Here is a 22,442-nt window from a genome sequence, read left to right as displayed (position 1 = left end):
GCCGTTGTCGGCGACTCATCAACTAAATTAAGAGCTCTTCCTAACCATTTTCTACAGGATAGGATGAGTGGTACTTCTTGCCCCCAAGATTGTGTCTGCAGACACGTATGGCCCTAGCGAGCAGCAGATCTCATATGCCATCTTCACATCTCGCAGGGAGTGTGAAGTGAACACAGAGTTGCTTCGCTAAAAACATGGTACTCAGGATGTTGCTGAGTGCCATGCTCTGTTGAAATGCTTCCGAGGCCGCGCCCTCACCTCGTGAGCATTCAGATAAAAAGATTTTCAAATCTTTGTGCAAACACAATGAAGGAGCATTTTTGAAAGAACTCCTTAAACACTAAAGCCAGGGTGTTCTTCGATATGGGCAAGTCTGGTCTTTTTCGGAAAACACTGCAGATTGCCCGAATGACTTCGACTTTCTTGAGTTTTTATGTAGATAAAAACTTGAGAGACCTGACAGGGCACAGGACTCTCTCTGGCTCCTGCCCACTAACTTGTGCCATCCTTGCTTCCAAGCTCCTGGGCCCAAGGACAAAACGGGTTTCCATTCTTAGGCCACAACGGAAGGCTTAGAGAGCACACCGCCTTGTGTTCTCTAAAGAAACCAAAACTTGTGACGATGGCTTAAAATTTCACTAACCCATCTTTGTCGTATCTAGGGTGGTTAGAAGAAGGAAGGCCTTCCTGATCACATGCAAGAAGTTAACAGGTAGGAGAGGTTCGAATGCTTTAACATCAAGAACTGGTTCAGACTACGTCTAAGTTCCATATTGAAAGCTTCGATCTGGACATGCACAGTCAGTCCGTCTGTACTAAAGTCAGGTGACCGACCAGTTGACCAGTCAGACGAATCAAGGACAAGCAAGGCTGTACCCTGAAGACCATAAGGCACTATTCTTCGCTGAAGGATGAGTGTCTGGACTGCCTGGGGCGATTCAATCTAAGCAAACCTTGGGGGTGTATCAACGCAACCCAACGTCGTCAGCGAATCAACTCCTGACTCGAGCTTCTGGTGCCAGGAGAAAGGAGCGAGGAGCAAAAAGGCGATTCAGTCCCGAAGGAAGAATGCTGACAGTCCAACCTGGTCTCATGTACACGATCATCGGGGGTGTATAAACGCAACCGACTTCGTCAACAAGAAAACTCAGGGCTACTATATGTTGCCTGATCTCGCACGAGTGTCTGACTCCGAGAAAACAGGTGAGACAAAAAGTAGATGGTGAGCGAGTTTCGAGATTCCACAGAACTCAAAGATCGTGAAGGGCTTTGTTTGTTGACAGACGCAAATCTCTGAGCCCAAAGGCCGTCAACAACATATTGCATATTCTTTAATAGTTGTGACTGCCAGCTTATCCCATTCTTCAGACGGAAAGGAAGACGGTAATCTTATTCCTGTCAACATCTCGATAGTCTGAACGTAGTCAGACTCAGAGCGGAGAGGTTATAGTACTTTTCGAGTTAGAGTAGACCGACTCTCTCGGAAAAGGTCCTTGAAAGTGAACTAAGAAGTATGTGACCTCTGTGAATCCAGGATTCTGAAGGCCAACATGGGGCGATCAGCGTCATTGTCGCTCCCTGTGACGTCATAAATCCTCTTATTACATTTCCTAAGCGATTGAAAAAGGGGAAAAGAGACTAAACATCCATCCCCGTTCAATATCATAGGATGGCGTTTAATGGTACCGATCCCGGATCGAGAATAAGGGAGCAGAGAAGAAGCCGCCTCTTCGTCCACAACATATCGAAGAGAAGAATGAAAGGGCGTCCCTAAAGTCTACACAACTCTCAACTTACTTCTAAAGAAAGATTCCACTCGGAAGTGAATAGTTGCTGCCGTCGATCGAGGACGATTCGTACGGACTTTTGCAATCCTGTAACGAACCTGTAGAGGGATCGTTATATTTTACGCCTGTTGATAATAGGCTCTTTCTCGTAAACTCGAACAAGGACCGAGAGAAGATACTTCTTAAGATATGAGAGAGCTGTGGAATATCAGAGTTGATCTGGACCACTGGTTCCCAAAAACTCGTTTCGAGGACTGGAGGGACTACCGAATCGCTTTTACTTCTTTCAGATTAAGATCCAGGACATCTGAAACCCTATCCAGATGTCCGACACCTTCTTTCTATCACCTCAGGTGATAGACGCACTGAGAGATGTTCAGAATCATTCCTAAATCTAGAATAATTTTTCAGTTTCCCGGTAGGAAAAAAACTGTGGTCTGAATTGCAGTCTATTCGGGGAAACAAAACTTCTTCAGGAAGGAAATGGTCCCCAGCAAGCTCATCCATTCCCTCCCCGAGTATGCTTACTTCCCTAAATAAGGCTGCGCTTTGCCTAAGCAGGAGAGCAAATAAAAGTGCAATGTTGCGGTAGACTCGTAGTTCCATACCGTGCGGTAACGAGCACCGAAAGGATTAAGAGATAACTCTGTTGAACATAGTAAGGCAAAACGAATGCAACGTTTATTCATTCACGTAAGAAATCCCCTCAATCTTAGGCTAAAGTCCGTGATTGTAGGACAGAGATACAGATAGTCAGTCAATCCCGCAGGAGAGACGTAACGTCAGCACAGAGATACGGTTAGTCAGTCAATCCCGCAGGAGAGAAAGACGTAAACCTACCGTGCATGACAGCGCACGATCTGTTACTGGCTCGGTTGGACTGGAGGACAGAACACAGCGTGACAGCAGCAGCAAGCAGCTTACGAACGTCGTCTTCTTAACTTTGTCTGGGTTGCCAGCTACCCTATTCTACGAAGAAATAGGTCCGTTATTTTTTGAGCAGAAAGACTTCTCAAGCTGGTATATTTAAGCGTAACAGAAAACGCTAAATATATAGATGCGTTTGTGTCGTCAGAACACTACCATACAACGGTAAAAGATAAATCGGAAACTCCTGGAAGGCTGCAGGGAGTAACGATTAGAAATGTCCTTAAAATAGACAATAGACCTCTCGGTTGCCATACGAAGAGGTAAACTACAGCAAGCGTATATGACTTGAACCAACCAGAAGTAAAATAACGCAAGGTCAAAAAATGAAATTATATCACAATAAAGTTTGTTCCTACTTACCTGGCAGACATATATATAGCTGAATTCGGAAATACAGCTACATACATATCTGACAGGCAAGTTTCATGAACAAAAACTTAAGAGAATCGAAGCAGTCGAAGCAGTCAGCTCAAGCTTCTTATGTTATTGGACATAAGCGTTCATTGACGTAGTCTACAAGTCTATTTCTTGTACGAGTCTGCGAATGACGAATGAGAGCTCTTCCGAATCTTGTCAATAAGAGCTTATTCGCTTACGCAATATCAAGTTAATGAGATGTTTTGTCAATGAGAACTAACCCATTTACGGGACAAAGAGATCTTTTGTCAAAGAGGGGATACCCACTTACTTGACAAAACGAAAGTATATTGTCAATGGGGAAACGTCACTGAATTGACAAAACGTAATCCAGGGAGTCGAGCATTTAATTTTTTAACCGATTCCCGTCTCAAACGAGGGGAAGGGGCAAGAATCCTGTTAAGAGACTGGGCTTACGGCAAGTAAACGAACGATGATTCAATTCTGGCAGCGTAGTCCCCGACTAGAAACTAACAAAATCTAATCATCTGAAAAACCCTTTCAGATGGGCTAAAAAGCTTGCAAAAATTATCCTGGGAAGAGGAAGAAACTCTCCAACCAGCTTCCTCTCCCGTATCACACTAATGCCTGCTAAAGCTTAAAATTATTGGCAGTATGGCAAAGGAAGTCCTGTCTTGCGCTTTCCTGAAGAGCGTCCTTTTGATGAGTGCCTTTGCAAGAATCCTACTGAACGTTGCTGAGAGTCCTGACGTGCAGGACATCGAGCCTTACATAACCCGTAACTGCCTTATCGCAAAGTCTTGACTGCGGCAGTGGCAACGTTAAATTTATTGGCAGAATGGCAAAGGTTGCGGTAGAGCAAACGAGATCTTCCTTAACTCCATCCACCTATGGGAAAAGCAATATTAATTGAGAGACCTCTTGAATTCACGAAACCCGATGTCTTGCTGGGTTTCGAAGAAGTTGTTGTCTGTTCACTTTAAGCTTCCTCCGAAGCACTGCCTACTTCACATTCTTTGCAGGTGAGGTAGAAGGTATCACCGAAGGTAGAGGTAAAAATTCTTTAGGCCCAAATCTGAAACAAGAGCTTGAAGAGTTCAACAGAAACGTTCAGCCAGGCGACAACACCTGGCGTGCGCTGGTGCACGCTCGGCGTCACTGGCGCGCGCGGCGTCGGAGCGCGCTCCGGAGGTCCACTGGAGCGCGCTCGACGTCCACTTGGCGTTGCACCTCCGCGCGCGCCTGGAGTCCATCCGAGCGTCCCAGGCGTCCGCTCTCAAAAGCTTCCTGCTACTATGACTTCTTTTACGTATTTCTCGGTGGAAAGACGGACACGAGTTCAGGCGACGTTCGCCTTCTTACTTCTCACTGAAACGCATAACGAGAGAGAGAGAGAGAGAGAGAGAGGACGTGAAGCGTCCTCTTCTATAAAGCTTCTATTTAGAGGGCGCGAGTCCTTCCGAAAGCTCCAACCCCTGCACGGAGAGGACGCTTCGGAGGACGAGAAGCAAACTTTCAGGATTCGTGCACGCGCACGCACTTTGGCAGTCTGGGGATTTTCATCAGAAACTGCCGAAGGCACGCCAGATCAGTGGGGGGGGTTCCTTGTAACCCTCCTTAGGGGGGGGCTTTTCGACATGCTCCCTCCCCGGTCCTGGGAGTCAAGCAGAGGTCCCGGCCTAGAGCGAAACGAGGCCGATCTGACGACCCCCTCCACTACACAATGGGTATCACTGCACTTCTGCACTTCACTTTTACTCTCTAAAGCAAGCACTTTCGATTCTAAGTTACGAATCGAAAGAGTATCAGAGAAAGGGCAATTCCTCTACAGACACTGCTTAGGGCCCGAAGGCAATACTGCAGGGTTAGGAGTAACAATTACAGAAGTAGCACTTCACAGCAATGAAGGAGAGCGAGCACCTCTCGTAGACATATTCATAGCCCGTAGGCCATACTACAGGGTTAGGCAAAATAAAGTCTACAGGAAGGTTAGCAGGTTCACTACCCTGACTTTTGTTACTGATTAATTGCGTACATACGAATCATACGTCTTCCTTACGGAATTAGACATGTTTACTGATTAATTGCGTACATACGAATCATACGTCTTCCTTACGGAATTAGACAAATGTTTCATCACACTCCTACATGACTCACACTCCTTACATGACAAATCTCAACAAAGAAGGAAGACCCATACCCCTCGTACATACCAAGTGCGGATCTACCGAAGCTTTCGGTAGCCACACCCTATCTTTGCAGACAACCCCGTCTGAAACTAGCCTAACTAGATTCAGATATTTTAAGCAAAAATGAATCAAATTCAAATCAATTTAAGATAGCGTATGTCTAGCCACAAATCCAAGTAAATAAATCAAAAGACAATTAGGATACTTAGCGGCAATGAAGTTTCCAAAATCCTAAGACGGAGGTACTGAAAACAGGTGTTTTCAGCACCGGCGACAGAAAAATTATGAATAGAAAATGGGAATGGTTCCTGATACCCGCCTCCCAGCGGCGGGAATGGGTACTAACCACCTGGCCGACCACTGCGTGTGTCGGAAGTTTTTAAAATTCTGTCGGACTTCAGAAAATACAGCTATATATATATCTGACAGGTAAGTTTCATGAACAAATTGAAGAATAAAACATGATAAAAAGGATAGAATTCAGCTGCATATGTAGATGCGCGTAGGCCGAGACATGAACGCATATATGTTAAGTAAAATAAAGTAGAGTCTCAAAAATTAAAAGTAAGATGAGCGTTTGTAGGCGTCGTAACCCTGGAACATGCATCGTAACCTGGAAATAATTTCTGATGAATATAATTGAGAAGCGCCTTAACCTTGGAACGTCGTAAGCCGAACCCGTCGTAACCCGGGGACTGCCTTATAGGTAACGTCGGTTAAACAGGACTATCGGCTAAGACGGACATCCTGGCCCACCATCAGTCCGTCTTAATGAGAGTTGACTGTATAGAAATTACATTCCATATGCCACAATATACACTATGTATTGAGATGAGTATGTAATGGATTCTTATTAATGGATGAGAAGAGCAGTAAACAGCAAACTACAGGTGAACATATGTGTATACCAACTGGAGAGGCTGGGTCTCCTTGTAATTTAATGGATTTATATTTCCCACATCCAACAAACAAAAGGGCAATTATGTCCACATAAAATTTTCTCTCACATCCAATAATAATGCGAGTAGAGCAGAGGCACTAACCATATACAGTGGTACCTCGTTTGACAAACTAAATTCGTTCAAGGACGCTGTTTGTGACTCGCAAAATTCATAACCTGAATCAACTTTCCCCATTTATTTAAAATAATGTAAAACCAAATAATTCATTGAAACCTCAGAAACACTCAATTTTCTTTCTATTTTTCTATTGTTTTCTGGCACAAAGTTATGCTTTTCTTCACTGCAACCAATAATATCTTAGTAAGTATTTTCATATTACTACTGTATTATAAAATGCAAACATCAATCAATGTTTTGTTTTGGAAATCAACTGAGCGCGATTGCAAGATAAGTTTATTTTGCATTGAACTCAAAACAGAGCAATTTTCTTGCTTCTAGTTAGCATAAATGAATCTCTAAATACTCTATTGATATGGGACAAGGTTATTTTATGTTATACGAAGTGTTTTCAAATTGAAATATCACTTGAATACTTATCGTTGTGAACGAAATTTAGTTATTTTTTCGTTAGTAGATGGCACTAAGGACATGTTTATTGCATAAAAAAATCAACAGATTGCGTTCAATATTTTCACTTGATTTCATCAAAATACTATGAGCTTTACATATCTTTTAACGGAATGAAAACAGTAAAATGTGTTCTTTCATGCCAAATAGTTTTGATTAAAACAAGTTTCTCTCAAAATTTTGCTTACGGTCGAGTTTGATGGTACTATACCAAAGTTTGCGAGTTTCATCCATGTTGCCAATGCAGGTGAACATTCTTTCCTCAGCTTCAGCTACAACTTGCAGCTTAAATTTAGCAGGATACGCCCTTGCCAATCTTTTCACCATAGCAAATAAGGATATAGTAATGTAAAAATATATCAGTCCTATTCTTCTTAATGTCATTTGTAACATGACTATGGTAATTTTTTACTATCGTATGATGGCTGAAATGCAAGCAGACACCTGCTGTTATCGGATTCAGTTATTCATAGCAAATCAGCTGTTTCTGGCTGCAGGCATTTACAAAACAAGTAATATAATATTCCTTTTTCAATTTACTATTTCTTTAGTAAAAGAGTAAATAAATAACATTAAAAGACTGAGTAACAGTCAAAAAACATTTTAAAAAGTGTTAGGTACTTCCAATGAACCCTTTCTGGGGATGTTTGCGTGTTTGTGGCTTGAAGCACGGTTCGCGAATTGGAAAATTTCTTTTAACATCTGGTTCGTTGCCCAATTTGTTTGTGAACAGGACTGGTCATGAGCCAAGGTACCAATGTATAGATTGAATAAAATTACATACTCTATTATTATTGTATTTTGAAGCACTTAAATGAGACAAGAGTCACATTATTGGACTTGTATTCAGCTCACATGAGAGATTTGTTCATCAAGGGGAACTGAAAACAGAAAAAGGTAAAGATGAAGAAATTAGAAAGCCTAACAAGAAGACACTAAAGGTACAAAAAAAAAAGTACACAGCAATAACCAATACAGTTGGGGCAGAGGGTACACTGCAAAGAACATTCAGTAATGTAATTAGTATTGCCTAGTGTGCTATGCAAGGCACACTGTGAACAATACAAATCATGCTTGAATAAATATCTAAGACCTAGATACGACAAAATGAGTTATGCGGCCACAGCATACCTAACGGAGGCGCCATTAGCCCTTAAACGCCAAAGTGGTAAAAAAAAAAAATTGTCTCCCGTGTGCCGGAGGTGTTTCAGATTGAGCGCGGAAGCGGAAAAAATATTTTTTTCAAAAAATCACAGCGCGCTTAGTTTTCAAGATTAAGAGTTCATTTTTGGCTCCTTTTTTTTCATTGGCTGAAGTTTAGTATGCAACCATCAGAAATGAAAAAAATTATCATTATCATATATAAATAATGCGATATATGATAGCCGCAAAACGAAATTTCATATAATTGTATTCAAATCGCGCTGTGCGCAAAACGGTTTTAAAGGTAACAAGTTACTTTTTTTTTCGTTGTAATTTACACTAAAATTGCAATCATTTTGGTATATAAAACACATTGTAAAACAATAAAAAAGCAACACAGAGAAAATATATCACAAAAATAATTGCATGAATTTGTAACGCCGCGGACGTAAACAAATATTTTTTTCAAAAATTCACCGTAAATCTAAATATTGTCCTAGAGACTTCCAATTTCTTTCAAAATGAAGACAAATGATTGAATATTACAGTGGTCCCCCCGTATTCGCGGGGGATGCGTACCAGACCCCCCCGTGAATAGTTAGAACCCGCGAATGTTTGGAACCCCTATGAAAATGCTAAAAACAGCCTATTTTGTTAGTTAAAACTCAAGAAAAACCCACTAAAAATTTTTATACTTGGTTTTTTCATTGTTTTATCACAAAAAGTGCATTTTATGATGAAATTCATCAAAAAAACCAGGAATTTGTGGATATTTATCATAGAAAAATACCGCGAATAATGCAGGGAAACGTTCCCCAGAGAAATCCGCGAATGTGTGAGTCCGCGAATCTGGAGAACGCGAATACGGGGGGTCCACTGTACTATACTGTACGAGTATTAGCTTACAATTGCAGTTTTCGACCATATCTGACGAGTTAAAGTTGACCGAATGTCGAATTTTTTTATATATATATTTTTATATGCAATTATTTCAGAAATAAGAAAAGCTACAACCTTCAAATATTTTTTCGTTTTATTCTACATGAAATTGCGCACATTTTCATATATAAAACTCTATGAAATGCCTAATATAAAACGGAGCAAATATTCCGAGAATGGGACGTACGCATTTCGGAGATTTGTGGCGGAGAATCCGCGCGCGGAGGGAAGGAAAGATTTTTTTTTAAATTCACCATAAATCTAAATATTGTGCTAGAGACTTCGAATTTGTTTCAAGATGAAGATAAATGACTGTAAGAGTTTTAGCTTACAATTGCGTTTTTCGACCATTTCGGTAGAGTCAAAGTTGACCGAACGTGTTTTTTTTTCTATTTATCGTGATTTATATGCAAATATTTCAAAAATGAGAAAAGCTACAAACCTTCAATTATTTTTTTTTTTTTTTTTTTTTTGTTGTATTCTACATGAAATTGCACACATTTTCATATAAAAAACTTTATGTAACAGGTAATTTAAAATGGTGCAAACATTACCACAATCGCACATATGATTTTTTCGGAAGAGTTACCGCGCGGACGTAAAGAAAATGTTATTTTTTTCATAAATTCACCATAAATCGAAATATTGTGCTAGAGACTTTCAATTTGTTGCAAAATGAAGGTAAATGCTGAATATTACTAAAAATATAAGCGTTTTAGCTTACAATTGCGTTTTTCGACCATTTTGGTAGAGTCAAAGTTGACCGAAGGTTGAAATTTTGGCAATTATCGTTATTTATATGGAAACTATCTCAAAACTGATAAAGCTACAACCATGGGTTTGTTTTTAGTTGTATTGTGCATGAAATTGCGCACATTTCCATATATAAAACTTTATATAACGGCTAATTTTAAAATGGTGCAAACATTACCACAATCGCATGTATGATTTTTTTCGGAAGAGTACCGTGCGGACGTAAGGAAAAAGTTTTTTCATAAATTCACCATAATCGAAATATTTTGTGCAGAGACTTCAATTAGTTGCAAATGAAGGTTAAATGATTGAATATTACTAAAATATAAGAGTTTTAGCTTACAATTGCATTTTTCGACTATTTCGGTAGAGTCAAAGTTGACCGAAGGTTGAAATTTTGGCAATTATCGTTATTTATATGAAAATATCTCAAAACTGATAAAAGCTACAATCATGAGTATTTTATTGCTGTATTCTACATAAAAATGCGCACATTTTCAAATATAATACTTCATGTAACGGCTAATTTACAATGGTACAAAAATGATGTCAAAGTGACGAAATAATTTCCGAGATGTGTCACAGATACTTTTTAGTGCGGCAAGAAAGAAATTCGCGCTTGCGCGCCTGCGTAACGATTGTAAACAAAACAACACCTATATCCGTGAACTCCCAGGATCCCCCAAGGCGCGTGATTCAAGAGTTTTCGGCTGGTAGGCCTAAAAGTATTTTTCCGCGAATTTAAAAAAAAACTTTTGTATACGACTAAAATACGTCCATGGCACGAGACAAAAAAATTCGACGTAAAATACGTCCAGTCGGCAGTAAAGGGTTAATTGGTTATCAGTGCCATTAACCGAAACTCGGCGCCATAATGGCTGAGTTTTGGTTAATGGTGGTTTATCGCTTATCAGCATCCTGCTGAGAAACGGAACCCTCCCCCCCCCCTGATAACTGGAGACTGCCTGTATTGGTTATTCCATCTCCTAAAAACACTGTTGATGCTGTGCCAATGAGGAGTCTTCCTAAATAGCAACATATACCTACTGTAATACATCAATCTCCATCAGAACTTAAAAAAATGTTCTAAAAGTACTGTACTGTATTGTGAATTTATACAATCATTAAATTACAAAAAATAATGTGAGACATTTTAACATTTAAGAAATGCTTAAATTATTCAACTACAGAACAACAAAATAAATATAAACATGATATTGTTAAGATACAATAAAGTTTTATACATACTTACCTGGCAGATATATACTTAGCTATAGACTCCGTCGTCCCGACAGAATTCAAAAACTCGCGGCACACGCTACCGGTAGGTCAGGTGATCTACCTTTCCCGCCGCTGGGTGGCGGATCCCAACCATTCCCGTTTTCTGAGCCAGATTTTCTCTTACACCTGTCTCCTGAGGGGAGGCTGGGTGGGCCCTTAATCGTATATATCTGCCAGGTAAGTATGTATAAAACAAAATTTATTGTATCTTAACAATATCATTTTTATACATGCGACTTACCAGGCAGATATATACTTAGCTGATTGACACCCTTGGTGGAGGCGAGAGACAGCTATATATATAAACAAAATTCTAATAACGGGAAACAACAATTTGTTGTAGGATATCAATCCTTGGTTCTTGACCTGTTTGGGCTGAAGACTTCATGATTACTGTCATTTAGTCTGCCTGCCTCAAGAGCTTCAGTGAGGTAAACCACCTATGGGGACCGAACAGCCCTTCTGGATCATGTCAATGGGGGCTAGCCCGCTTACGCGACAGAACCTGCATGGATCGTACCAATGGGCTTACACGCTTACATGGCAGAGCCTGACCTGTATCTTATCAATGGGGGTCTAGCCCTCTTACATGACAGAGCGTTTAGGCTTTACATAATGCACAACGAGGAGACCAAAAGTTAATCCCGACCACCTGACCTTCCTAACCATGTTTAAATCTAAGAACTGAAAAGGGTTCTTCCTATACCCTCTTTCAGTCAACCATAAAAACCAAACACCATAATGTTAAAAATTACATAACCTAACTAATTAGGATTAACCTCAGCTCCTCCTCCCAGCACTAAATCCGCGGACACATATGCTCCCAGTGAAAAGCACTTCTCATAAGTAAACTCTCACATCCTTTAGATAGTGAGAGGCGCAACACTGAGTTCACACTTCCAATACGTAGGATTCAATTAGGATTTTGGAAGGGGACCACGTTTTATGAAAAGCCATTGAGGTTTGCTATGGCCCTCACTTCGTGTTGCGTTTTACCCTGAGGAGTTTAAATTGTTCTTCACCACATTTAAGATGTGCTTCCTTAATAACGTCTTTAATGAAAAACGTCAGGGCGTTTTTTGATATTGGTCTTGTAGGATCCTTGACCGAACACCAAAGACTTTCCTGCGTACCTCCCAAAAGAGACTTTCTTTGTAAATAAAATTTTAGCGCTCTTACTGGACAAAGGGTCTCCTTTCCTTTTCTTCCCCCGTAAGAGAAGAGAGTGCCTTCACTTCGAAGCTTCTAGGCCACGGTTTTGATGGGTTTCGTTCTTGGCTAAGAAGAGAGGCTTAAAAGAGCAAATTGCAGCCTCCTTCTTAAACCCCACTCTGCCCTCTAACGCTTGAAGTTCTCACCTCACCTTTTTGCCGTGGCTAAGGCGAACAGGAATAGAGATTTCCTCGTCAAATCCCTAAAAGAAGAATTATTGGAAGGTACGAATCTTTCAGACATCAAATAATGCAGCACTATATCCAAGTTCCAACTGGGATTTTTATTCTTCTGACTTTTTGAGGTCTCGAAAGACCTAATAAGGTCATGTAGATCCTTATTGTCCGACACCTCCAGACCCCTATGCCTAAACACCGAGGCCAGCATACTTCTATACCCCTTGATCGTAGATACCGCTAGGCCACACTTTCTTCTAAGGTAAAGAAGAAAATTTGCAATGTCGGTTATAGAGGTACTGGAAGAGGATAGCTCAGCGTCCTGCACCATCTTCTAAACACTTCCCACTTGACTGGTACACCCGTAATGTGGATGGTCTCCTGGCTCTTGCGATTGCTTTTGAAGCTTCGCGAGAAAACCCCCTCGCTCTAACGAGTCCTTCAATAGTCTGAAGGCAGTCAGACTTAGAGCGGGGAGGTTTTTGTGATACCTGTCGAAGTGGGGTTGTTTGAGAAGATCGCTCCTTAGTGGGAGCGATCTGGGAAGATCCACTATCCACTCCAGCAACTCTGTCACCCAATCTAGGGCTGGCCAAAAGGGGGAGCGCTATCAAAAGTTAATTTCGTTCCCTCTGAGGAGGCAAACTTTCTTATTACTTCCCCTACCAGTTTGAAGGGGGGAAAAGCGTACCCGTCTATTCCCTTCCAATCCATGAGGAGACCGTCTATCGCTATTGCTCTTGGATCCGCGATGGGGGAGCAATAATTCTCCAACCTCTTGTTCCAGTTGGTTGCGAACAAGTCTACGTTCGGCCTTCCCCATAACTGATCGCACACTTGAGGGTGGAGAGTCCATTCGGTGGGGAGCACTTGGTCTCTTCTGCTTAGCAGATCCGCTCGAACATTTCTCTCTCCCTGAATAAATCTCGTTAGAAGAGAGATCTGCTTCTCTTGCGCCCAAAGCAACAACTCCCTCGCTGTCTCGTAAAGGGAGAATGAATGAGTTCCCCCTTGCTTCCTTGATTATATGCTAGGGCTGTCCGGTTGTTTGTCTGAATTGACTGAATGATCGATCCTAATATCTGTTCTTGAAAGTGCAAGAGAGCTAGGTGAATGGCTTTCAGTTCCTTTTTTTTTGTTTATGTGCCAGGACACCTGAGCTCCTTCCCAGGTTCCGACACTTCTGCGAATCCAACGTTGCTCCCCACCCTACGTCCGATGTGTCTGCAAACAACGCTCGGAGAGGGCTCTTTATGTGCAAGGATATTCCTTGACCGAGTTTCTTCGGGTCTAACCACCACCGAAGATCTTGTTTGACCTTGTCCGTTATCCTGAATGACTCTTCGAGGTCCTGGGAACTTTGATCCCAGTTCTCCTTCAGATAATACTGAAGGGGTCTTAGGTGCAGTCTCCCTAGGGAAACGAACTGCTCCAACGAGGAAATGGTTCCCAGCAAACTCATCCACTCCCTCGCGGAACAATGCTCTTTCCCTAGAAATCCTGACACCTTTGTAAGGCAGCGCTCTATTCTCTCTGTTGACGGAGACGCTAGAAAACCCCGAGAATCCATCCGAATCCCCAGATAAACTATGTTCTGCTGGGGATCCAGCTGGGACTTCTCGAGGTTGACTAGGAGTCCCAATGACTGCGTCATCTTTAATGTTACCGAAAGGTCCTCCAGACACTGTTGCTTCGACTTTGCTCGTATTAGACCAGTCGTCCAAATACATCGAGATTCTGATCCCCTCTAAATGTAGCCAATGCGCCACATTCCTTAGGATACCCGTGAAGACTTGCGGGGCCGTCGAAAGTCCGAAGCAAAGCGCTCGAAATTGAAACACTCTTCCCTGTGACATGAATCTTAGGTATTTCCTTGATGCCGGATGAATTGGCACATGGAAATATGCATCTTGAAGGTCCAGGGATACCATCCAGTCCCCTGGACGAAGAGCAGAAAGTACAGAGGAAGAGGTCTCCATCGAGAACTTCTTCTTGATCACAAAAGACGTTCAGCGCACTTACGTCCAAAACCGGCCTCCACCCGCCCGAGGCTTTTGGTACCAGGAATAGACGGTTGTAGAAACCTGGTGAATGGAGATCTTGAACAGGTTCTATTGCCCTTTTCTGCAACATAAGTTCTACTGCTTGCAGGAGAGCTTGACTCTTGACAGGATCGTTGTATCTCGCTGTTAACTCCCTTGGAGTTCTTGTTAAGGGAGGATATTCCCTGAAGGGGATGAGGTATCCCTCTCTCGAGGATCGAGAGGTCCAGCTGTCCGCCCCTCTCTTCGCCCAGACTCTGGCAAAAGTTCGACAGTCTGGCGCCTACCGCTATCTGGAGGACTTCTTCTTCATTTTGCCTTCCCTGCATGGCAAAGTTCCCTGGCAGGTCTCCTGGAAGGTCTTCCTCTGGTATCCGGTCTTCTACCTCTAAAGGTTCTTGAGGAGGAAGAGGCTCCTCGAAAGGGCTGCTGAAGAGGTGCTTTATCCTTCTTTTGAAAAGGAACCGCAGGCTTGAACCTCTTTGCTGACTGTGTCAGTAAATCCTGTGTGGCTTTTCCAGCTAATGATTTTGCTACATCCCTCACCGTGTCCTGTGGGAAAAGGTGGTTCGAAAAGTGGCGAATATAGCAAGGCCGACCTCTGTAGAGGAAGATACTGACTTGGACAGGAAAGACCCATACACTGCTCTCTTTTTCAAAACTCCCGATCCAAAAAGAGCAGCCACTTCCACCGAACCGTCCATCACCGCTCTGTCCAGACACGATAACACAACTCGATAATTCTTCATCGTGACAAATTCGGGATCTTGGGCTCTCTTCGCAAGGGCTCCCAAAGCCCAGTCCATAAAATTGAATACTTCGAGCGTCCTAAAGAGTCCCTTTAGTAGATGGTCCAGTTCACACATCCCCCAAGTAGCTTTTGCTGATAGTAGAGCACGCCTCCTTGAAGAATCTACTAAGGAAGCGTAATCTGCGTCTGCCGATGAAGGCAGTCCTAAGCCATAGGTTCCTGGGTATCGTACCATCTTCCAGGTTTGGTTACCCGTCAATCTTTGAAGGAGGGGGGCATGAAAAAACAGTCTTGCCCGCCTCTCTTTTATTCTTAAGCCATTCTCCAAATCCTTTGAACGCTTTTTTTCATACTAAGGGCTGGACGCATTTTTACAAATGAGGATGCTTTTGGAGACTTCGTGCTCGATAGCAAAGATCCTGGAGAGGGCGGATCCACTGGTTGAAGCTTATCTCCGAACTCCTGCAACAACAACAAGGACAATCTCTTATAATCAGAGACTACTACATCCACAGGTAATTCTTCATCCGAGACTTCTTCTAAGTCTCCGGCTGTCGGGGATCCTTTCGGAGAAGAGCGGTTCTTAGTTGTCGAGGGACTTCTGTCAAACGAAGAAGAACGTCGTCCGTGTGCAAATCCTTGCTACTACAAGGCGCAATAGAGTTCTTAAATGCACGAGATCTTCTCTCAGGCACCTGTTTCCTACCAGGTGAAGGGCTCCTACTCTCGAAGAACTCATAAAGTGCGAAGGGGTCTTACTCTGACCTAAGCTCGTACAAGGAGCCTGGCGCCTACTCGACTCCTGACGCCTGCTCGACTCCTGGCGTCTGTTAGACTCCTGGCGCCTACCCGACTCCTGACGCCTGCTCGACTCCTGAAGCCTGCTTGATTCCTGGCGCCTGCTTGACTCCTGGCGCTTGTCGTGACTCCTTGTAGGCTCTTGACGCCTCTCACAAAGACTCCTGGCGTCTGTTAGGCTCTATACGCTGTGATATTCTTGGCGCCTACTAGGCTCTAGTCAACTCTATGTTTCTAACAAGCTCCTGCTTCTTAGGCTCTTGACGAACCTATCCTTATCCTCAGAAGAGGAGTCCGACTCCTGACTTCTCCTAAGAGACGTAGCTGACCGCTTGCTGGTGCGAGCGGCTACCGCTGGGAACTTTCTTCCTATAGATAGGAGAGGATCGTTTAAAGGGAGAACGAGAGAGTCTCTCCGGTGACGAGCGCCTGCTAGAGTGAGAAACTTCTCTCCTACCAGGAGAAGAAAATTTTGATCTCTTCACTGGAAGGGAGGAGTCTTTCCTTCGAGACGAATCCTTATGTAGAGCGCCTACCAAGGAGGATATTTGCTCCTGTAGATTAAGCAGGAAAAGCTTTGTCGGATCTTGAGGGCGTGGAGACGGTCTCTCGCCCTCCCTTTACTAGTCGAAGGAAAATCCTCTGGAAAATCGCTGGGGGGCTTGAATCAAAAGCGTCTCCTTTCGGCGCTACCCACGATCTCTTCAGCGGACGAGACTTCGTAAGCAGAGCTCCATCCACGCCTGGACGAGGAGGAGTCCGACGCAGAAAAAACACTCTTCCAGGATGCCTTTTCTATGGCTATCCAAGGCAGCCTGGGTCGTTACTTCAGGGTCTGCCGAAGGGACGCCTGATCGTTGGGGATGCTCCACATCCTCCCTGCGGCTTTTGACATTCCTCCTCCCCTGGTCCTGGGAGTTTGGAAGCGGTCTAGCCTAGGAGCAATGCGGAGCCGATCAGACGCCCCCTCCACTGCACTGGGTCACTGTATTCACTGACACTCTTACCTTGTGTTTCCATAGCTTTAAGCTGCTCCTGAAGCTCCCTGATCGAGGATCTCATTTTTTCCATTTCTGAAAATGAATCCTTAGATTCAACACAGGGAGAAGGGGCTGAGGTTATGGGAGAAACATCATCTAGTTTGTTAATTTCTGATTCAGGCTCAAAAGAACAAGATCTACTCGAGCTTCTAGCCGACGCTTTCCTAGCTCTATCCTTCTCTCTTTTCTTAATATAAGAAGCTAAATCCTTCCATCCTTGCTCCGAAAGCCCTTCACATTCAGCACAAGTTCTATCAAACGCACATTCAGACCCCTCTACATTTACTACAAAGCGTATGAGGATACCTACCCCTGCTTTGAAAGAAACAACCTAGTTCTGCATTCTTCCCTTGCACAAACCCTAAACTTAGGTGTTACTTTAACTTCAGCCATAATTAATAGAAAAAACCAAATCCAAGTCCTAATCCAGTCCAAAATAAGCGTATGCCAATCCCGAGAATAAACAAGAGTACTTCACCAAATGAGTCCAACCAATTCTCGGCAAATGAGCAGAATTCCAATCAGGAGAGACCAAACAACAGTTGTTGCCGGCCTCAGCGACAGAGAAAATCTGGCTCAGAAAACGGGAATGGTTGGGATTCCGCCCACCCAGCGGCGGGGCGGGCGGGAATGGTAGATCACCTGACCTACCGGTAGCGTGTGCCGCGAGTTTTGAATTCTGTCGGGACGACGGAGTCTATAGCTAAGTATATATCTGCCTGGTAAGTCGCATGTATAAAAACTTATATTTCTGCATTGGAAACAAAGATGGAAAATAGAGTAGAAAAATCCTATTCAAGTATTGAAAGAGAAGATACTTAAGAACTTAACACATGCCAAACTTTTAGTCATAAATAATAAGTCTGTAAACTCATGACAATGAAACATTACATGATGATGGTCTGACACCCTCCATGACAGAAGGTTAAGTATCTAGTAAGCAAAAGGTTTGCATTTGCATAAGAGTATTTACGAGTTTACTTTAAGAAACTAAATGTTGAAACAATGAAACCTTAATATCAACTTTCACGTAAGCATGCAATAACTCACCATATATAAAGGTTCTTTCTGAGCAATGCAGTCTTCTATAAATGGATTTACTTTATCAGTATCTAAGCCCTTTAGAAACTCCTGCTCCATCTGCAATGCTGGTCGGAAATTCCCAGCAGCAATTTGTTCTTGAATAAGCTCAGCAATGGTTGTGTCTGTCAACAGAATTGTTCATATTTACTTATTCAAATTACGTTTGAGAAACAAAATTCCACCGCCAGTGGAAATTCCTCTGTGACCTTTGGCCTTTAATTATGACAGTGACCTTAACCTCTCACCAGCTTCATTTTGGGTACATGCAAGCTGTATACATTTTATCTAATTGTAGTAGTATCTTTCAAAAGTTAAGGCCAATGTAAACAGACTTTGATTTTAGTGGACTGACAGGCATACAGATAACTGAAAAGACAGAAAGACATACAGACAAATGTATGGATCAATAACAATTTGTAGTAAAGGAAGAATATGAAGCATTCATTATTGTGTATATGATGTGCATCATGTGAGTTGAATGACCAAATATTTAAGCAGTAATAAAGAATAAGGTAAATTCACTACAAGTAAAGTTCAGACATTAACAGACAACTATTTCTGCTAATAACCAGATACAAAGAAGAATGAAGTGGAAACATTTAAGGCATGATGTTAGGCATGTATTTGACTAACGCGTTTGAGAGAAAACAATGAAAACTTGTTTATCGTAATGAAAAATTTTTCACTTGAACTGGAATGACTGCAATATAATATTTCCATAAAGTATAAGTACTGACATATATATGTAATGGCCAAATGCAGACTATACAATAGTAAAACAAGGTTCTCAAATTTAGAGGAAGTACTACTTACTATGATGATTTGTGAACTAGTAAAAAAGTTAATTAATCAAAATGTTAGTTTTTCTACAAATATGAATACAAGGTCATTCACTAATCTAATGAACTAAACTACAAAATTGCACTTACGTAATGCAACAGATTGTTTATATACTTCCATCTGAGGAATTTTCTGAACAAACTGTTTCAGTTCACCAACTGTTTTTGCTGCATGACGTTCTTCATATTGAGCAACAACTGATTTGGCATGCCTTGATAACCTAGGACCAACAGCTGAAAAATTGCAGTCCCTGATCTCTGCAAACAAGGCTTCAGAGGAAGAGAGCTGAACTGTTTTTACCTCCTGGAAAGCACTTTCATCCATGTTGTTCTCCTCAGAATTGGGCTGGGGAAATCTGTCTCCTGGGAGCTTGACAGTACCTGTGTTGTAGAAGCCATACATTCTTAATTTTATAACTAATATCTAGAAATCCTGTTATAGTATTATTTAAAATTACTTGAATGATTATATTTAATGGATTATCTGGTAAATAAGACTAATTAAGACAATGATTCATTTTAGTATTCCTGGAAGTGTTAAGGATGCTGACACTTTTAAATTCACAAAAGGCTGTAATGCAACTTCCTGCTTATCTCTTACTCACTGGGGAGGGGGATAATAATCTGTATGTGGGAGACATTGGTTGGGTATTTGGCATTCTTTCAATCCAGGAAGTAAGCCTACATTATTAGCATCCCTAAACATTTTGCAGTGTTTATTTTCACTGGGGACATGGTTAGCATTTATCTTATCTAAAATAATTTAGTGAAAAGGTGGCTCCTATCAAACCTGCATACTACAGACAATGACTTCATTAACTATAGTAAATAAAAAAATGTAAACGAAATAAAAGAGCCAATGTAACTTACAATTGTTGACTCCATAAAACTGATCAATTAATCCTTCATATGTAAGTTGAGTTGCAAGAGGTGTAATAAGGTCAACGGAACGATCTATGAGTATTAATTGGTCTATCTGGGGGGTCACCTGAAAAAAAATGGACATTGTGAATAAATTTCATATTAATTAGGAACAAAAGCATTTTAATAATTTACTTTGTATTTTCATTATAGTTACATCCATGTAAATAAAATGAATATTGTATAATATTAAAGAAACTCATCCTCTAATATGTATACTTAATATGACATATGCAAACCTTATTTTACTTTAGCTTAGGGTGCTGAAAAACAGAGGGCACCTTGAGTCACTCTCAGAATGAATATTTCCCTACCAATGAAGGCACTCCTTATCCAATGTGTAAACAATTCCTGATAATGAGTTTTAAACCTTTGTAGTCACTGTTCCAAAATACCAAATGAATGAGATATGAGGAAAGAATTCTAAGAATACATATTACCATTATTTACACAAGAATAATTACTTTAAATCCTGTATTCCAAATACTGTAAAAATCTCCAGTCATGATGGATAGCTTTGTAAGTAGTAGTTTTTTTCATATTTTAGTCAGAAGCAGCTCCATAAATTTGGTAAGGTGTAATTATAATTATGCATTATATTTCAGCCATCTATGTACCCATAGAAATACTCATGTGATTCTAGTTGCGAGCTAAGCACTGTTACAGTAGCTTTTCAATTTAATTCCTATAATTGTATAACCACAAAGCTGGTGCTGTGTACCTGTAACCTTAAAATTCATCATGCGTTCTTGGAGGGTCTTGCCTGATTATGGTTACAGGATACATGTACGTATGTATTCTTGTACTGAAATTGCAGTTCTCCTAACTTTATATGACTGATGATTCATAAGACTGGTGACTTGTAACTAAAACAATAATACACAAAATCATTGCTATTTTTCAAAATGTGCCAACAATCATATGGAATTTTCCTAAATAGTACTCACTAATTTCCAAACCAGGATGACAAGTGAAAAGAAGATCAAAACAGAGATAAAAAAAAGAGTAAACAAACACAGAAGTTGTCTTACAGGCAGCGAAATAGGCTGAGTAATGTAATGGCCAGGGGAGGGAAGGATTATGGCAAGATAAATAAGTTGGACAACTTGGTTGGAAGTGTTAATTGGAAACAAATAAAGGTAAAATTCGTAAAGTAATGAAACTAGGTACCAAAAGGATGTTTCAAAGGACCTGAAATAATGTCAAAGCACAATAGTTGATGCATTTCTTACAAAGAAAATGCTTAGGAGGCAGGAATATAAGATGAAAGGCAGCTGAATTCAACAAAACTAATGATATGTGTAAAGGGATTATCTTCTGATGAAAGGTACCTGCTGAGAGAAAGACAAAAATTCCTTTGCCTACTGATAAAACAATTCTTGGCTAATGCAACACTGCCAAGTAGTACAGTATAAAAAAATAAAATATAAGGTTTTAGGCAATATATAAGGATACAATACATATTTAATATAAGTAAAATTATTCTGAGTATGATACAATACATATTTAATATAAGTAAAATTATTCTGAGTATCCTGAAAACACTTATGCACCTATTAAAACGAAGATATAAGGCAACCTTAATGACCAAAGCCCTCAGGTAAATTATTATTTCAGTATTAATATTAAGTGAACAAAGACTAGTTCTAGAGCTTTCTTGATTTAAACAAAAAATGGTAAATGATACTTTGAACTTGGGTGAACTGTACAGTAACATCTATGTCATAAGAGTACTGAAAACTGATGATTCAAATCTTACCTGTGGTTCATTTCCACCCATTTCTCGTCTCATCCTCACCATAAGTTCGTAAACTTGTTTAGCAGCATCCCCTTTACCATAAATGTTTGGAATTAGACCAAATATTCCTTGAACAGTCATTAGTGACTGAGCTATGAAGAAAAGACCTGATGGATCACTGTCTAACTTTAGGTCCTGTAATGATATAAGAAAAGGACGTGTGAGTAAATTCTGAAAATTCTTTCACAAGGCAGATCATGGAACAAAAGTACAGATTAACCTGATTTAGACAGCACCAGTAAGCTAAAGTTCACATACAGGAATTACATACCTTTGCTGAATTCTAAGAGAATTTTGTCAAAAGTAAGGTTTTCATACATGTAACATTAAAAATCTAGTGATGTAAATAATTCAGTTTTGATCACTTCATTACTTCAATTCTTACAATTATCTACCTTCTCACTTGCAGGTAACGCTTCTGCAAATAGTCTCTCTTGTGATAACAAAGTCAGTTTTGGCCAGACTTAAATCCATCAATGTGTCTTTAAAAGCCGATGCTAGTACAGGATCACTGCTTCGTTTTTCATTCTGTTCCTGAATTCGAACAAAGCTCAGTATTACCAAACTAGGAAGCTGCCAAAGTTGTTCCTGATATCCCAATTGACTCTGTGTTTGCCCGTTTGGTAGTCTCTACCAAGAGGGCTATAAAATTCTGTTCTTTAGCAATTGGGTTATTTCTAGATTTGCCTTTAGGTGCAGTAGTTCACTATATTGAGGAAATAGGATCACACTTTCCATCAGAACTTGAACAATTAGAGCAAGAAGCACTTGGTTCTCTTAAGTGTAAAGAGAAGGCTCATAATTATGGCATTGGAGGGACAGCTAACTTGTTCTCTAATCATCTTCAAGAGAA

The 22,442-nt window shown here is 41.0% G+C and overlaps 1 protein-coding gene across 1 annotated transcript in view; it reads right to left on the bottom strand.

The window, feature by feature from the left end:
- Window positions 1-21,724, bottom strand: part of LOC135197183 (vacuolar protein sorting-associated protein 33A-like) — a gene marked incomplete at its 5' end in the record, with an annotated part of 29,004 nt that extends 7,280 nt beyond the window's left edge. Inside the window, 4 exon segments of the mRNA XM_064224181.1 lie at window positions 17,999-18,153; window positions 18,961-19,251; window positions 19,741-19,858; window positions 21,551-21,724. Coding sequence (XP_064080251.1) covers window positions 17,999-18,153; window positions 18,961-19,251; window positions 19,741-19,858; window positions 21,551-21,724 — 738 coding nt within the window.
- Between the last annotated feature and the right edge of the window lie 718 nt (window positions 21,725-22,442).

The sequence above is a fragment of the Macrobrachium nipponense genome, chromosome 23 (assembly GCF_015104395.2).
Source record: "Macrobrachium nipponense isolate FS-2020 chromosome 23, ASM1510439v2, whole genome shotgun sequence".
Lineage (NCBI taxonomy): Eukaryota > Metazoa > Arthropoda > Malacostraca > Decapoda > Palaemonidae > Macrobrachium > Macrobrachium nipponense.
The sequence above is the reverse complement of the archived record's forward strand: the minus strand, read 5'-3'. Positions and strand labels throughout refer to the sequence as shown.